The sequence below is a fragment of the Macrobrachium rosenbergii genome, chromosome 31 (genome assembly GCF_040412425.1).
Source record: "Macrobrachium rosenbergii isolate ZJJX-2024 chromosome 31, ASM4041242v1, whole genome shotgun sequence".
Lineage (NCBI taxonomy): Eukaryota > Metazoa > Arthropoda > Malacostraca > Decapoda > Palaemonidae > Macrobrachium > Macrobrachium rosenbergii.
The window spans coordinates 24,820,116-24,832,366 of record NC_089771.1 but is presented as its reverse complement, the minus strand read 5'-3'; the positions used below and the strand labels follow the sequence as shown (position 1 = coordinate 24,832,366).

Genomic DNA, 12,251 nt, shown 5'->3' with positions numbered 1-12,251 from the left:
AAAATGCCGCCTGTCTAAAGAGTAATTTATTCCCTAAAAAAACTTGAGATGAAAATAGGCCTATTGATATTGCATGGTCTAAACGTCTGAATTACGAACAGATGAAAACATCAAACAAAAACATCGGATTACGTCATGACAACATTGTAACGTAGCGGCTAGGGTATATCGGTCTATGACGTAATCATTATCTTTCACAACTGTACATGAACAACTGTTCACGTACAGAACGAACGATGATCTAACACTGAACACTTGCGAGTGTTAATGTTTACGCCATTCAGTCTAGTCAGGCGAGGAAGGTGACTGGCATTTGCTGAAGGCTCTGTAACTCGGTAAACGGATAATACAAACTGTAATAAGAAAAGCTAAATCTTGAATACGTAGAAGAGTATTATATTGAAAAAATAAATACAAATTTCAAGTTATACTCGTGCGTTTATTTTCTGTTGTAATCACAGATATCTGTATGGGGAAAATGAACAGACAATTTCACACAAATTATATATATATATATATATATATATATATATATATATATATATATAGAGAGAGAGAGAGAGAGAGAGAGAGAAAGAGAGAGAGAGAGAGAGAGAGAGAGAGAGAGAGAGAGAGAGAATTACATAAGAAAATAAAGAAATGAACAATTAATACATCAATTAACAATTTTACGCACAAGGTTTACCTTCCTGTTCCACATGCTTTCTTCAATCTCAAATAAAATCACAAAATACGTATTGACGAAGAAACACCGACACACACACACACACACTAGAGATAGGATTCAAGGCAGGAAGAACAAAAAAGGCCACCATTTCTTCCTGGCTTCCTTGCGTAACTTTTCAGGAAGAAGAAAAGGCATTGTAGATGTCGCACCCAAGAACAGCCTTTGTAGAGTCTTTTATCTAGTCGCAAATATTTCATACGGTGGTTTCACACAAGCCAGAACGTGTTATTGATTATTTGCTTTCGAATTTTAGCGGCAAAACATAAGATATTGTAGCTGTGCTTAAACAAATGTTGAAGTAGGTCTAAAGAATTTGCCATGGCGACTGAAACAGTATATAATCAGGTCGTGCTATTTGCTGGCTCAAATATTACAAACCTATCTTCATTGCAGTTCAAATAAACTATCCTTTTAGTGGGTCTTGACTATTTTGAAAAATTTATTATATAATTCCTGTTCACTCACATAAAACCTGTAAAGAGTAAACACGGGAATGTCATCCATTGCCAAAATAATGACCCGAAGTTTAAATAAATTCCGAACTTCATTTCACTCGCATCTCGTGTTTTTCTTCGTTATAGGGTTGTGATTAGTAAACATCATGCAGTAAAATGGTATTATGGTGGGTTGGGGAGTGGGGTAGGGCGAATAAAACAGCAATCTATAGGAACATTTTAACGATAAAAAGATTAGACCTCGTTCTAGACCGTGGAGAAATTCCACATTAACTTAGCGTAAGGGGCTATGGATAGTTTACACACACGATAATTCTCTTTACAAGAACTTAAAAATACTAAACGTCTGTAATATCAATTGCTCCGTTACATACAACGCACATACGCACACACGGAACGTGAAAATAGTTTAGCAAGATGCGACCTGCAAAGGCTGACGTCACCGATATAAACGGAAGAAAGTTGGCAAATGATGTCATGGCTTCTGTGCGTTCGTTTGTTCGTCCAGCTGCATCCGGTGCAGCTGTGGTAAGTCTGTAAATATTACAGCTATGTGTTGTAACTGAGTATAATACTTTTCTTTAACTTTAAATTATATACGCATTAAATATGAATGATTTGTAGGTAGTGTATATAGGGCTAATGTCGAACTTGAACGCACATGGCCGCGCAGTTTGGCAACATCGGGCCGGGATGAGATAAGCATATTCAAATCAATACCTTTTTGAGTTGTTAAGTGTATTTTATCTCTCTGTATATTCACGCTATATAAAAAATGAACACGAAAGAAAACGTACGAAGTAAAAACAAAATATAAGAAAACGACAAAGAGAAACATGTACTAAACTAAACAATACACTTAAGCCTTGCAGTTTTACGTAGCCTACGTGACTTTACGTACCATTCGACGCGAAAATATCGACATCATTAACTAGACGAAGCCGAATCCTTATAAGGGTGAGCGTGTGACATCACTGTTATAAATACAAGCGAAAAGATCAGCGCCATGAGGAAAAAGCAGGTCGACCCAGTAGGCAAGTTAGATCAGGCTCGCTCTTTGGCGCGGGCCTTGGGAAATGACATCTAGGCTACGTCCGCGCGCGCGCGCATGTTTGTGCGTATGTATGTGTGTAAATAATATTCATTCAAGCATGTGTACATCCCATACATACATGATTTCAGTACACATACATACACTATGATTTAAATGAAAGTTTAATCAGCTTTTTGATACGTCTAATTTGACTAAGACTAATTTATGTAAATTGCCCTATTAATACTTACTTGTCATTACTTAAGTAACTTGGAAATGCTAATAAAGTATATAAATATTCATTCAAAAGTGAATATTACAAAATTCAACCCAGGAATACATGAGTTTGTTCTTTGATATGTAAAGGAATTTATTCTCATAGACCTTTATGTTGCCAGATTCTTAACCTGAAATACAGATAGAATATAACAAGTTAGGTTTCATTTAAAGTTTTTTTTCCACCTTATAATTTATAAAAGTAATATGTTAATCATACCACAATAAGGAGCCTTTTATAGGTCTCTCTCTCTCTCTTCTTATCCTCCATTCTCTCTCTCTCTCTCTCTCTCTCTCTCTCTCTCTCTCTTTGTAATTTCCTGTTGTATCTTATTTACAACTATATCTAGTTTCTTGTATTATTATGCAATCGTATTATTGCAGGCGTCCTTACCATAGTGCTTGATCTACCACAATTGTATTCGAGTTCATATTGTAGACGACTTAAACTTACATTCCTGTAGATAGATTTACGTGACTTGGTACTGCATTACAACAGGTGTATCCAACTTGCCTCGTCTAATTACAAGTGTGACAGGTGATCTCGACAGGTCTGCACACTCACAAGTTCATCCGATCTTTAGTCTCATAAGCACATGTGTACTTGACCACCTCTTTCACGCAGCTGTCACACGCCATCGTGCAACACCAGATAAAGTTGCAATTGCAGGCGACCGTCATGGAAGTGACTTGTCTCTCGATGGATAATCCACAACGTCGACACAAATGTCGACAACTCTTCAGCGTCGACTTGGTCACGTCAGTATCGATGTCGACTTCCAGGCATTCTCGCCCTCGTGCGCCGGACCAACCTGCGAAGATTAGAAATTTAATCAGATAAAATTGTTGTTATTTGTTGCTTTTCATCTTAAGTGGCCTTGTGCCAGCGCGAGCTCTTAAAGTAAAGCGTTGTATTTCACTTTTAAGAGGTGATGGAGAGACGAGAATTAATGAAAAAAATTAATAAAGACAACCTACCATCGGGAACAATTATACACGAAAGTGATGCTTTTTTTGTACTTAATTCAGTATGAAACAAGACTACTGAAAAGTGACCATTTGAAGCATAATCTCATCGATATTTTCATGCTAATGTAAATAAAACCAAGTAAAAAAATGTGCCGAAGTGTCTTTGGCGCAATCAGTTTTCTGTACAGCCGCCACAGCGTACAATCACAACCTCCAAGATAGATCTACCTTTCCGGTCTTGAGACACGCGCTTGCATGGGCGCGGCCCATGAAACTTTAACCACGGCCCAGTGGTGGCGCATCTTATATCGTTGGCAGAAGCACGATTATGACTAACTTTAACCTTAAATTGAATAAAAACTGCTGTGGCTAGAGGACTGCAATTTGGCATGTTTGATGATTGGTAGATGAGCAACATACCAATTTGCAGCCCTCTAGCCTCAGTAGTTTTTAAGATCTGAGGGCGGACAGAAAAGTGCGGACAGAATAAAGTGCGGACGGACAGACAAAGCCGGCACAATAATTCTCTTTAACAGAAAACTAAAAACATGATAACAGCCATAATCCTACCCATTGTCTCGTTGGCTAAACAGTAGTCCGGTGACTCTTCAATATAGACCAACTTCCTTAGACCCACGAACGATAGGATACTTCCATTCCACGGCACTTTCCTCGAATTCTCGGAGGAACTTGTTTTTCCTTCTGCAGCGTTTACATTTACAGGAACTTCTATTTTAACGGCCTGACGGTACTGTTTCTTCAGCCTGTCGGCGATGACGGTAAAATTCGTCAGCCTAAACCAGCAGGTCTCGCTGGGGCATGAGTCAGAACTGCCTTCGCACTCGCAGATGCGTTTTATTGATCGTTTCACTGCCTGGAATAAGTAAATAAGAAAGTAAACAATTGCTTTTAATAATAATCAGGTATTTCAAACTAATATTGCAGCTGTAAATACGATTCGTAATGATTAGTATCGTTTCAAGATGGCTAGGCCTACAGTATATGAGCAGAACGGAGCTAGCCTGATACTTACAATCCTCCCAGCCCGGTGATTATGCCAAAAGACTTGTGCACGGCTGGCGTCCTCATCTCGTTTAATTTTCGACCTGAGGAACTTGGTGGTGACAGAATCGGCGTAAGTGACATCGTCAGAACACCCCTCCCATTTGAACACGACATCGACAGCTCCAAATTGGCGCGAGGAACAGGAGCAGTCCTCAAGGATTCCTTGCGAGCAGCTCCTCGTGATGGCGTAGGTGATACCAGCTGACGTGATGGCGTTCACAAAGGCCTGTTCCCTAGTTGCTGGTTCTCCACTGGCCCTGTTGATGTATGTTTATTCACTTATCAATTTGTTTATCCACTATACACTTCAGTAAAAATTGGGAAAACGGTTCTGACTCTACTTATCTGAAATTTCCGAGCGTGAACAAATCACAACTCTTAGGTTACAACGGAAAGACTTTTCAGAAATCACCATTCCACTGTCAAACTTCAAAGTATTCACCCTTTTTAATATTTAAATTACATGGCCTCGAAAACATTCATTCTAGACATTCCTCGCGCATCTGCCTAAGCTCTTAAACATTCAGGAATACTATAGTTACTGTACTTACAAAACAATTATGCCTTACTACTTTCATTTAAAAGGAACATAACACAAAACAAAACAAATGACAAAACTGAGGAAGACTGTAAGGTCAAAATAGATCTTATAGTGTACTTACATTGTACATCCTTATATAACTTACATTGTAATTATATGCAATAAAAGATAAGAGGAAAATCCATGACCTTATACAGTACTTATGTAAACTGTATTATACTTATATAAGTACTGAAAGATCAGAGGAGACTCTATAAACTTTTAATGTACTTATATTGTACTTTTATAGGCTTATACTGTGCCTAAATAAACTTATATATGTGCTAAAAGATCAGAAGGGACTTATAAACTTATACTGAACTAACATAAACTTATATAGTACTTGAAGGCATTAAAAGATCAAAGGGACTTAAACTTACATATTCAAGAAGGCCCTCAGTGGGCACTGCCAAAGTTCGTTGGCAAACTGCTTTCGACAAGCCTCAAGTGCCAACTGCCCTCCTGCTGTCATGGCCCTCTTCAAGGGCAGATTGTCCTGTGCCAGGTCAAACGATATTGAAAACGCTGAGATATCTAGGTGGCAATATTGAAAATGCTGAGATATCTAGGTGGCAATATTGAAAATGCTGAGATTTCTAGGTGGCAATATTGAAAATGCTGAGATTTCTAGGTGGCAATATTGAAAATGCTGAGATTACTAGGTGACAATATTGAAAATGCTGAGATTTCTAGGTGGCAATGATGAAAATGCTGAGATATCTAGGTGGCAAGGCTGGAAATGTTGAGATATCTGGTGGGCAATATTGAAAATGCTGAGATTTCTAGGTGGCAATGTTGAAAATGCTGAGATTTCTGGGTGACAATATTAAAAGGCTGGATTTCTAGGGTATAAATATTGAAATGCTGAGATTTCTAGACAATATTGGAAAATGCTGAGATTTCTAGGTGGCAATATTGAAATGCTGAGATTTCTTTTAGGTGACAGTATTGACAATGTTGAGGATATCTAGGTGTAATATTGAAATGCCGAGATTTCTAGGTGATAATACTGAAAATGCTGAGATTTCTAGGGTGATAATATTGAAAATGTTGAGATTTAGTTGACAATATTGAAAATGCTGAGATACCTAGGTGGCATATTGAAATGCTGATTTCTGGTGACAATATTGGAAAATGCTGAGATTTAGTGTAACATTGAAAATGCTGAGATTTCTAGGTGGCAATATTGAAAATGCTGAGATATCTAGGTGGCAATATTGAAAATGCTCAGATATCTAGGTGGCAATATTGAAAATGCTGAGATTTCTAGGTGACAATATTGAAAATGCTGAGATTTCTAGGTGGCAATATTGAAAATGCTGAGATTTCTAGGTGACAATATTGAAAATGCTGAGATTTCTAGGTGGCAATATTGAAAATGCTGGGATTTCTAGGTGACAATATTGAAAAAGTTGAGATTTCTAGGTGGCAATATTGAAAATGTTAAGACTTCTAGGTGGCAATATTGAAAATGTTGAGATTTCTAGGTGGCAATATTGAAAATGCTGAGATTTCTAGGTGGCAATATTGAAAATGCTGAGATTTCTAGGTGGCAATATTGAAAATGCTGAGATTTCTAGTTGACAATATTAAAATGCTGAGATACCTAGGTGACAATATTGAAAATGCTGAGATATCTAGGTGGCAATATTGAAAATGCTGAGATATCTAGGTGGCAACATTGAAAATGCTGAGATTTCTAGGTGACAATATTGAAAATGCTGAGATATCTAGGTGGCAATATTGAAAATGCTGAGATTTCTAGGTGATAATATTGAAAATGCTGAGATTTCTAGTTGACAATATTGAAAATGCTGAGATTTCTAGGTGACAATATTGAAAATGCTGAGATTTCTAGGTGGCAATATTGAAAATGCTGAGATATCTAGGTGGCAGAATTGAAAATGCTGAGATTTCTAGGTGGCAATATTGAAAATGCTGACATATCTAGGTGACAATATTGAAAATGCTGAGATTTCTAGCTGACAATATTGAAAATGCTGAGATTTCTAGGTGGCAATATTGAAAATGCTGAGATATCTAGGTGACAATATCGAAAATGCTGAGATTTCTAGGTGACAATATTGAAAATGCTGAGATTTCTATGTGGCAATATTGAAAATGCTGAGATATCTAGGTGACAATATTGAGAATGCTGAGATTTCTATGTGGCAATATTGAAAATGCTGAGATATCTAGGTGGCAATATTGAAAATGCTGAGATATTTAGGTGGAGATATTGAAAATGCTGAGATTTCTAGGTGGTAATATTGAAAATGCTGAGATATCTAGGTGGCAACATTGAAAATGCTGAGATATCTAGGTGGCAATATGGTAATATTGAAAATGGAGTGAAATATAGACTGAAATATTGAAAATGGGTTAAGTTCTAGATGGTTAAATAAAAAAAAATTAACACTCATAGATGGAAGTGTTAAAAATGAAACTCTAGATTGAGATGTTGAAGCTAGTTTTCTAGATGATGCAATAAAACTGTAAATTTCTAAATGAGGATTCTGAACATTCAAGAGATTCCTAGACGCGGTGAAACTCTCGAGATTTCTATATTGCAAAAAATTAAAAAGAAAAAACTGAAGGTCACACAAAACCTTTAATCTACATTCATTTGTTTATTTACTTATCCAATGATAAGCCAATACAATGTACGTGCATTGTGTAGGCCTATATAATATTACATTTTAGAACTGAGCTTTTTTTCATTATTTCCCAGTACGTATTATCCAAGTTGATAAATCTGTTGTGAGATGAAATCGTCCTTGATAAATTCTGGGTATTTATGTATCTTATATTCAGGCCGTTTTTAACCACTGTGCATTTCGAGGCCGAGTCTAATTGATTTTGATAAAATCTTACCAAAGCATCGGATGTAGATCGTTTTTTGGAAATAGCTATTTGAGTAAATCAAAGAAATTTAGAAGGAAACTTAGCTAAATCCAGCAGGCTCGTAGATAGAGAAGACTCAGATGCTGAATTGAATTGAATATAGAATTTAGGCCAAAGGCCAGCACTGAAACCTATGAGGCCATTCAGCGCTGAAACGGAAATCGACAGTAAAAGGTTTGAAAGGTGTATTTTGAAAGGTGTAACAGGAGGAAAACCTCCTCGCAGTTGCACTATGAATCAGCTGTTAGGAGAGGGTGGAAAGTAAGATGGAAGAAAGAGAATATGAGAGGAGGTACAGTAAAGGAAACGAAAGGCGTTGCAGCACGCTGCAAAGAACCTTAAGTAATGCCTACAGTGCACCGCACGAGGTGCACTGACGGCACTAACCTCCCCCCCCCTGCAGAGAGACTCAGATGTTGGTAGTAGCAGTAACAGTAGAAGTATATATGGAATTCTTATATTGTTTCACACACTCAAACACCTACCCTACAGAGTCATTCTCTCTCTCTCTCTCTCATCTTTTCGACGAGTCATGTCTCTAAGAAGAGTACAGTGAAGGAATGGGCATCAAATGAGAATATTAACCGTGTAATACAGTTTCAACGCGCAATTAACGTTTTCTTTAGCTTGAAATATACACCGAGTCTTGCAGTAACTGTGAAAACCATTGTTACCCTGGAGTTCCTAATGCTTCATACTGTCTCCTCGAAAGTTCCGGTTCGCGTGTACTTGCTTAGTCCTGTTAAATGAGGTGTTCTGACCTTAACTTCCTTAATGCACGATTAATCCCATAATAAATCCACTGTGCTTGGTATAGCACACCACTCCCCCTTCATTATTTTATTTGCGCGCCTCTGCGTCAGTTTTGTTGCTTCCGTGCGCTGGATTCATTTACTTGAAACTGACACTAACGTTTGTTGTAGGGTTGTTGAGTGTTTATCAGCGAGTCTACGTATTCCCGGTTTTATCTATTTGTTTATTTTTTATGGATTTGAAGTTATTGTTTCAGTATTCTGTTATTTTGATTATTTCATTTACATCGCTTATTATATATATATATATATATATATATATATATATATATATATATATATATATATATATATATATATATATATATATATATATATATATATTTCATTTCATCGTATCTACATTGTAAAATTGAATGATGCTCATATTCCAAATTCTTGGGCTATGCCCCCCTTTTATAATCCACTAATCCATTGATTATACTGAACTTTACTGAAATTGAAGGAAACATGAAATATATAAAAAAAACACAGGTATTGTAATATAAAATTATGTAAAAGAATATGCTGTTGTTTGTTTAATACTAAGCAGACCATAAGTGAAGAACTTTCGATGTTAATAGAGAAAATAAAATTTCGATAATTATCGCATATCCCACTCAAGGTACTGCTTATTGTACAAGAGGGTCAAATATTTGTGGTTCTGTGATCATTATCGTACTACTGGGAACCCACCTATTACGTCTGATGTCATAGTTTACGTCACAACCAGCCTCTCTCTGGGTGCTTACTGAATTTAGCTAAGTTTCCCTTTAAATTTCTTTGATTTACTCTGATAATTGCCTTAATCATCCGCATTAGACATTACTGCATATTTTTCCCAATTAGGATGCGGCTTCAAATAGCTATATCCAATATACGATGCATATCCGATGCTTTGGTAAGATTTCATCGACGAATTAGACACGGTCCCGAAATGCACAGTAGATTGGTCTAACGTTTAGTAAACAAAAAAGCAAGGAGTGTTTGTAACTTCGAATACTCAGCCAATCTGACAAGGTCTTTCTTATATTGTTGTTGAAAGAAGGAATACAACGGAATGTCTTACCTCAAAATCAGAAGCTGATATGTTACTGTTAGGCCTGAAAGAAAAAAAAATATATATATATAAATTATATATATATATATATATATATATATATATATATATATATATATATATATATATATATATATATATATATACATAATCAAGGTGTTCACTCAGCTGGAATTAAAACACAAAAACACGCCTCAGATTTCACAGCAGAAAAATCCTGAATTTTACGGGTTTTTATAATTGTTTACACCTGAACTTACAACGTAATTCTAAAGGCTATTGAAAATAGCGTCGTCAGGAACAATGCAACACAACTCCCTCGTTTAAAATTCATCCTGGCCCCCGTTCCCCCCGACTCCGAAACGACTACACGGTAGTTGCTACCAAACCACTGAACGACCGTTAACTAACTTTCCATCTGGTCCAGGCTCCGTCCAGTTCACACGACAGTACTATATTGTGCCGTTTTGAAAGTAGGTTTTAGCAAAAGGGGTCTAATCAGCCTGATTTTAGCCAGGTTCGGCCTAATCCCATCTCTGTGATATGGTTGTGACCTCTTGAATCTGGCGTCAGTTGCAGCATCATAAAAGTCCGTTTTTGAGGCCCAGATGATTAACTCTGTTGAGTCACACTTCATTACGTTAACCAAAGTCTTCATTTTCTTCTTTTGTGAAAAATAAACCAAAACTGCAAGGTTTTAAGTGGACATTTTCAAAGCAAAAACCACTTTAATTCGACTATGGCAAAAGGCTTTTTCTAGTCTCACTTGAGAGAGAAGCTACGGAATTATAAGCCTCCCTCCAAACTTTCGTCTTGAAGACGCAGCTGGTGGATATTAGGAACCACTTGTTAAAACCAAACCCTCTATCTCGAAGTCGAGAAATCTTATCGGCATTATATTCCCAAGTCCTATCAGAGTATCTTTTGTGTCCGTTTAATTTATACTAGAATATTCACACAATATCATTGAGACTGCTTTTAAATAAAGAGAGAGAGAGAGAGAGAGAGAGAGAGAGAGAGAGAGAGAGAAAAGCCCAGTGTAATGATTCAACAACTTGGTCTCAGCTTCGTAGTGCAATTTATTTTTCAATATTTTTAGTAAAGAGAAAACGTTAATTCTACAATCTCAATCGATGTAAACTACAGGTAGCATAACACTAGACCAATAAGAAAGCCCTGAGCTAAATGCTTAAGTGGTTCTCCTCTCAGAAAGTCCAGCAGCATTGCCACTGCTAATTCGCCAGCGCGGGCGATTGTCCCTGAGTATCAGATAAGCAGGGGTTCAGAGATAACCAAGGCCAGGGCAGCCGATCGAGACTACGGTCTACTCCAACGCCAAATCAAAGTCCTTCAAAAGAAGGCATCGCGCTTACCCCATACAAAAAATGGGAAAAAGCACGTTAAACGAAGAAGAAGAAGTTAGAATGGGGTCAAGAACACGAGGCAAGTAATCTAAGTAACCTAGTTCCCTTTGTATACCTTGGCTAGAAGATATATGATACCTTCTGGGCCCCTCCGCCGTCCTGTGCAGCTGTGGACGGAATCTCCTGACTTCTAAGATGTCAGGTGTGACGGTATCATTTTCTGTTCCCTCACTGATCACATTTTCCTATGACTTGTCCCTCTCCCTGCGGTCTGATTTCCATTTGGAGCCCTCTTGGGTTTATTACAGTCTATTGACTCTGTCCTTGACGGTTTTCAGCTGAAGATTTAAAGAAAAATCATCAACCATTTGCAGGAATACCTGAAAATAAATAGTAAGTCTAAATGTCAGTGAAATCCGACCTCACTAGACTGAGCCTTCGGGAATGCTGACCAAGATGAGAATGATGATTAAGAAATACCGAAAGAGGCAACGATGGTAATCCTAATTACGATAAATGACAATGTTGTTGATAATGTTTGCACTGACAGCGAGCATGAGATTGTTAATCGTGATAATGACAGCAATGGTGACCATATTGAGAAATATGATGATAATAGTGTTAATTACTTACGGCGACCATAAGAACAATAATGGGAAATATGGTGATAAGTGTTTCCAAATATCATAATAGCAATACCATTTTATAAATATACATCTGTAAGTGGTTTTAGTGCAAATACTTTGCCATATGACATTACGATTTAAATTGTACAAATAATTAACATGAAACTGAATGAAAGTTATCTAATGAAGATATATTATTATAATGAGAGCACTGCTAAAATTCTATAAGCCATTGCTATGTGTGATTATTTAATTTCAAAATTTCTGCAGACGGAGAAAATTACATCACGTAAAAAACATGGCTTTAATAAATTCCAATATGATTTATGAGGGGAAAATATATATTACAATCCGTGGGTCAAAGGGATCTTTTATACATCTGCCCTAGATTTCGACATAAC

At 36.9% G+C, this 12,251-nt stretch overlaps 1 protein-coding gene across 2 annotated transcripts; it reads right to left on the bottom strand.

Annotated features, from left to right (window-relative positions):
- Positions 1-2,768: 2,768 nt before the first annotated feature.
- Positions 2,769-10,283, bottom strand: LOC136855260 (protein Wnt-8b-like). Of its 2 annotated transcripts, XM_067132160.1 has the most exons (6): positions 10,121-10,283; positions 9,870-9,903; positions 5,486-5,601; positions 4,494-4,782; positions 4,031-4,334; positions 2,769-3,303 (listed from the first exon to the last, which is right to left on the bottom strand). In XM_067132160.1, the coding sequence occupies exons 1-6, from the start codon at positions 10,192-10,194 to the stop codon at positions 3,053-3,055; spliced, it is 1,068 nt and encodes a 355-aa protein (XP_066988261.1). In that variant the 5' UTR covers positions 10,195-10,283; the 3' UTR covers positions 2,769-3,052. The 2 variants fall into 2 exon arrangements, with proteins under 2 accessions (XP_066988261.1, XP_066988262.1); XM_067132161.1 differs by lacking the exon at positions 9,870-9,903 and having other exon boundaries at positions 10,121-10,266.
- Positions 10,284-12,251: the final 1,968 nt, after the last annotated feature.

Coding starts and splice junctions, on each gene's coding strand:
- LOC136855260 (XM_067132160.1), bottom strand. CDS start 10,194: ATGAATTTTAAACGAGGGAGTTGTGTTGCATTGTTCCTGACGACGCTA. Junction 9,904..10,120: donor ATAGCCTTTAGAATTACGTT/GTAAGTTCAGGT, acceptor TTTTTCTTTCAG/GCCTAACAGTAACATATCAG. Junction 4,335..4,493: donor ATCACCGGGCTGGGAGGATT/GTAAGTATCAGG, acceptor TACTTATTCCAG/GCAGTGAAACGATCAATAAA.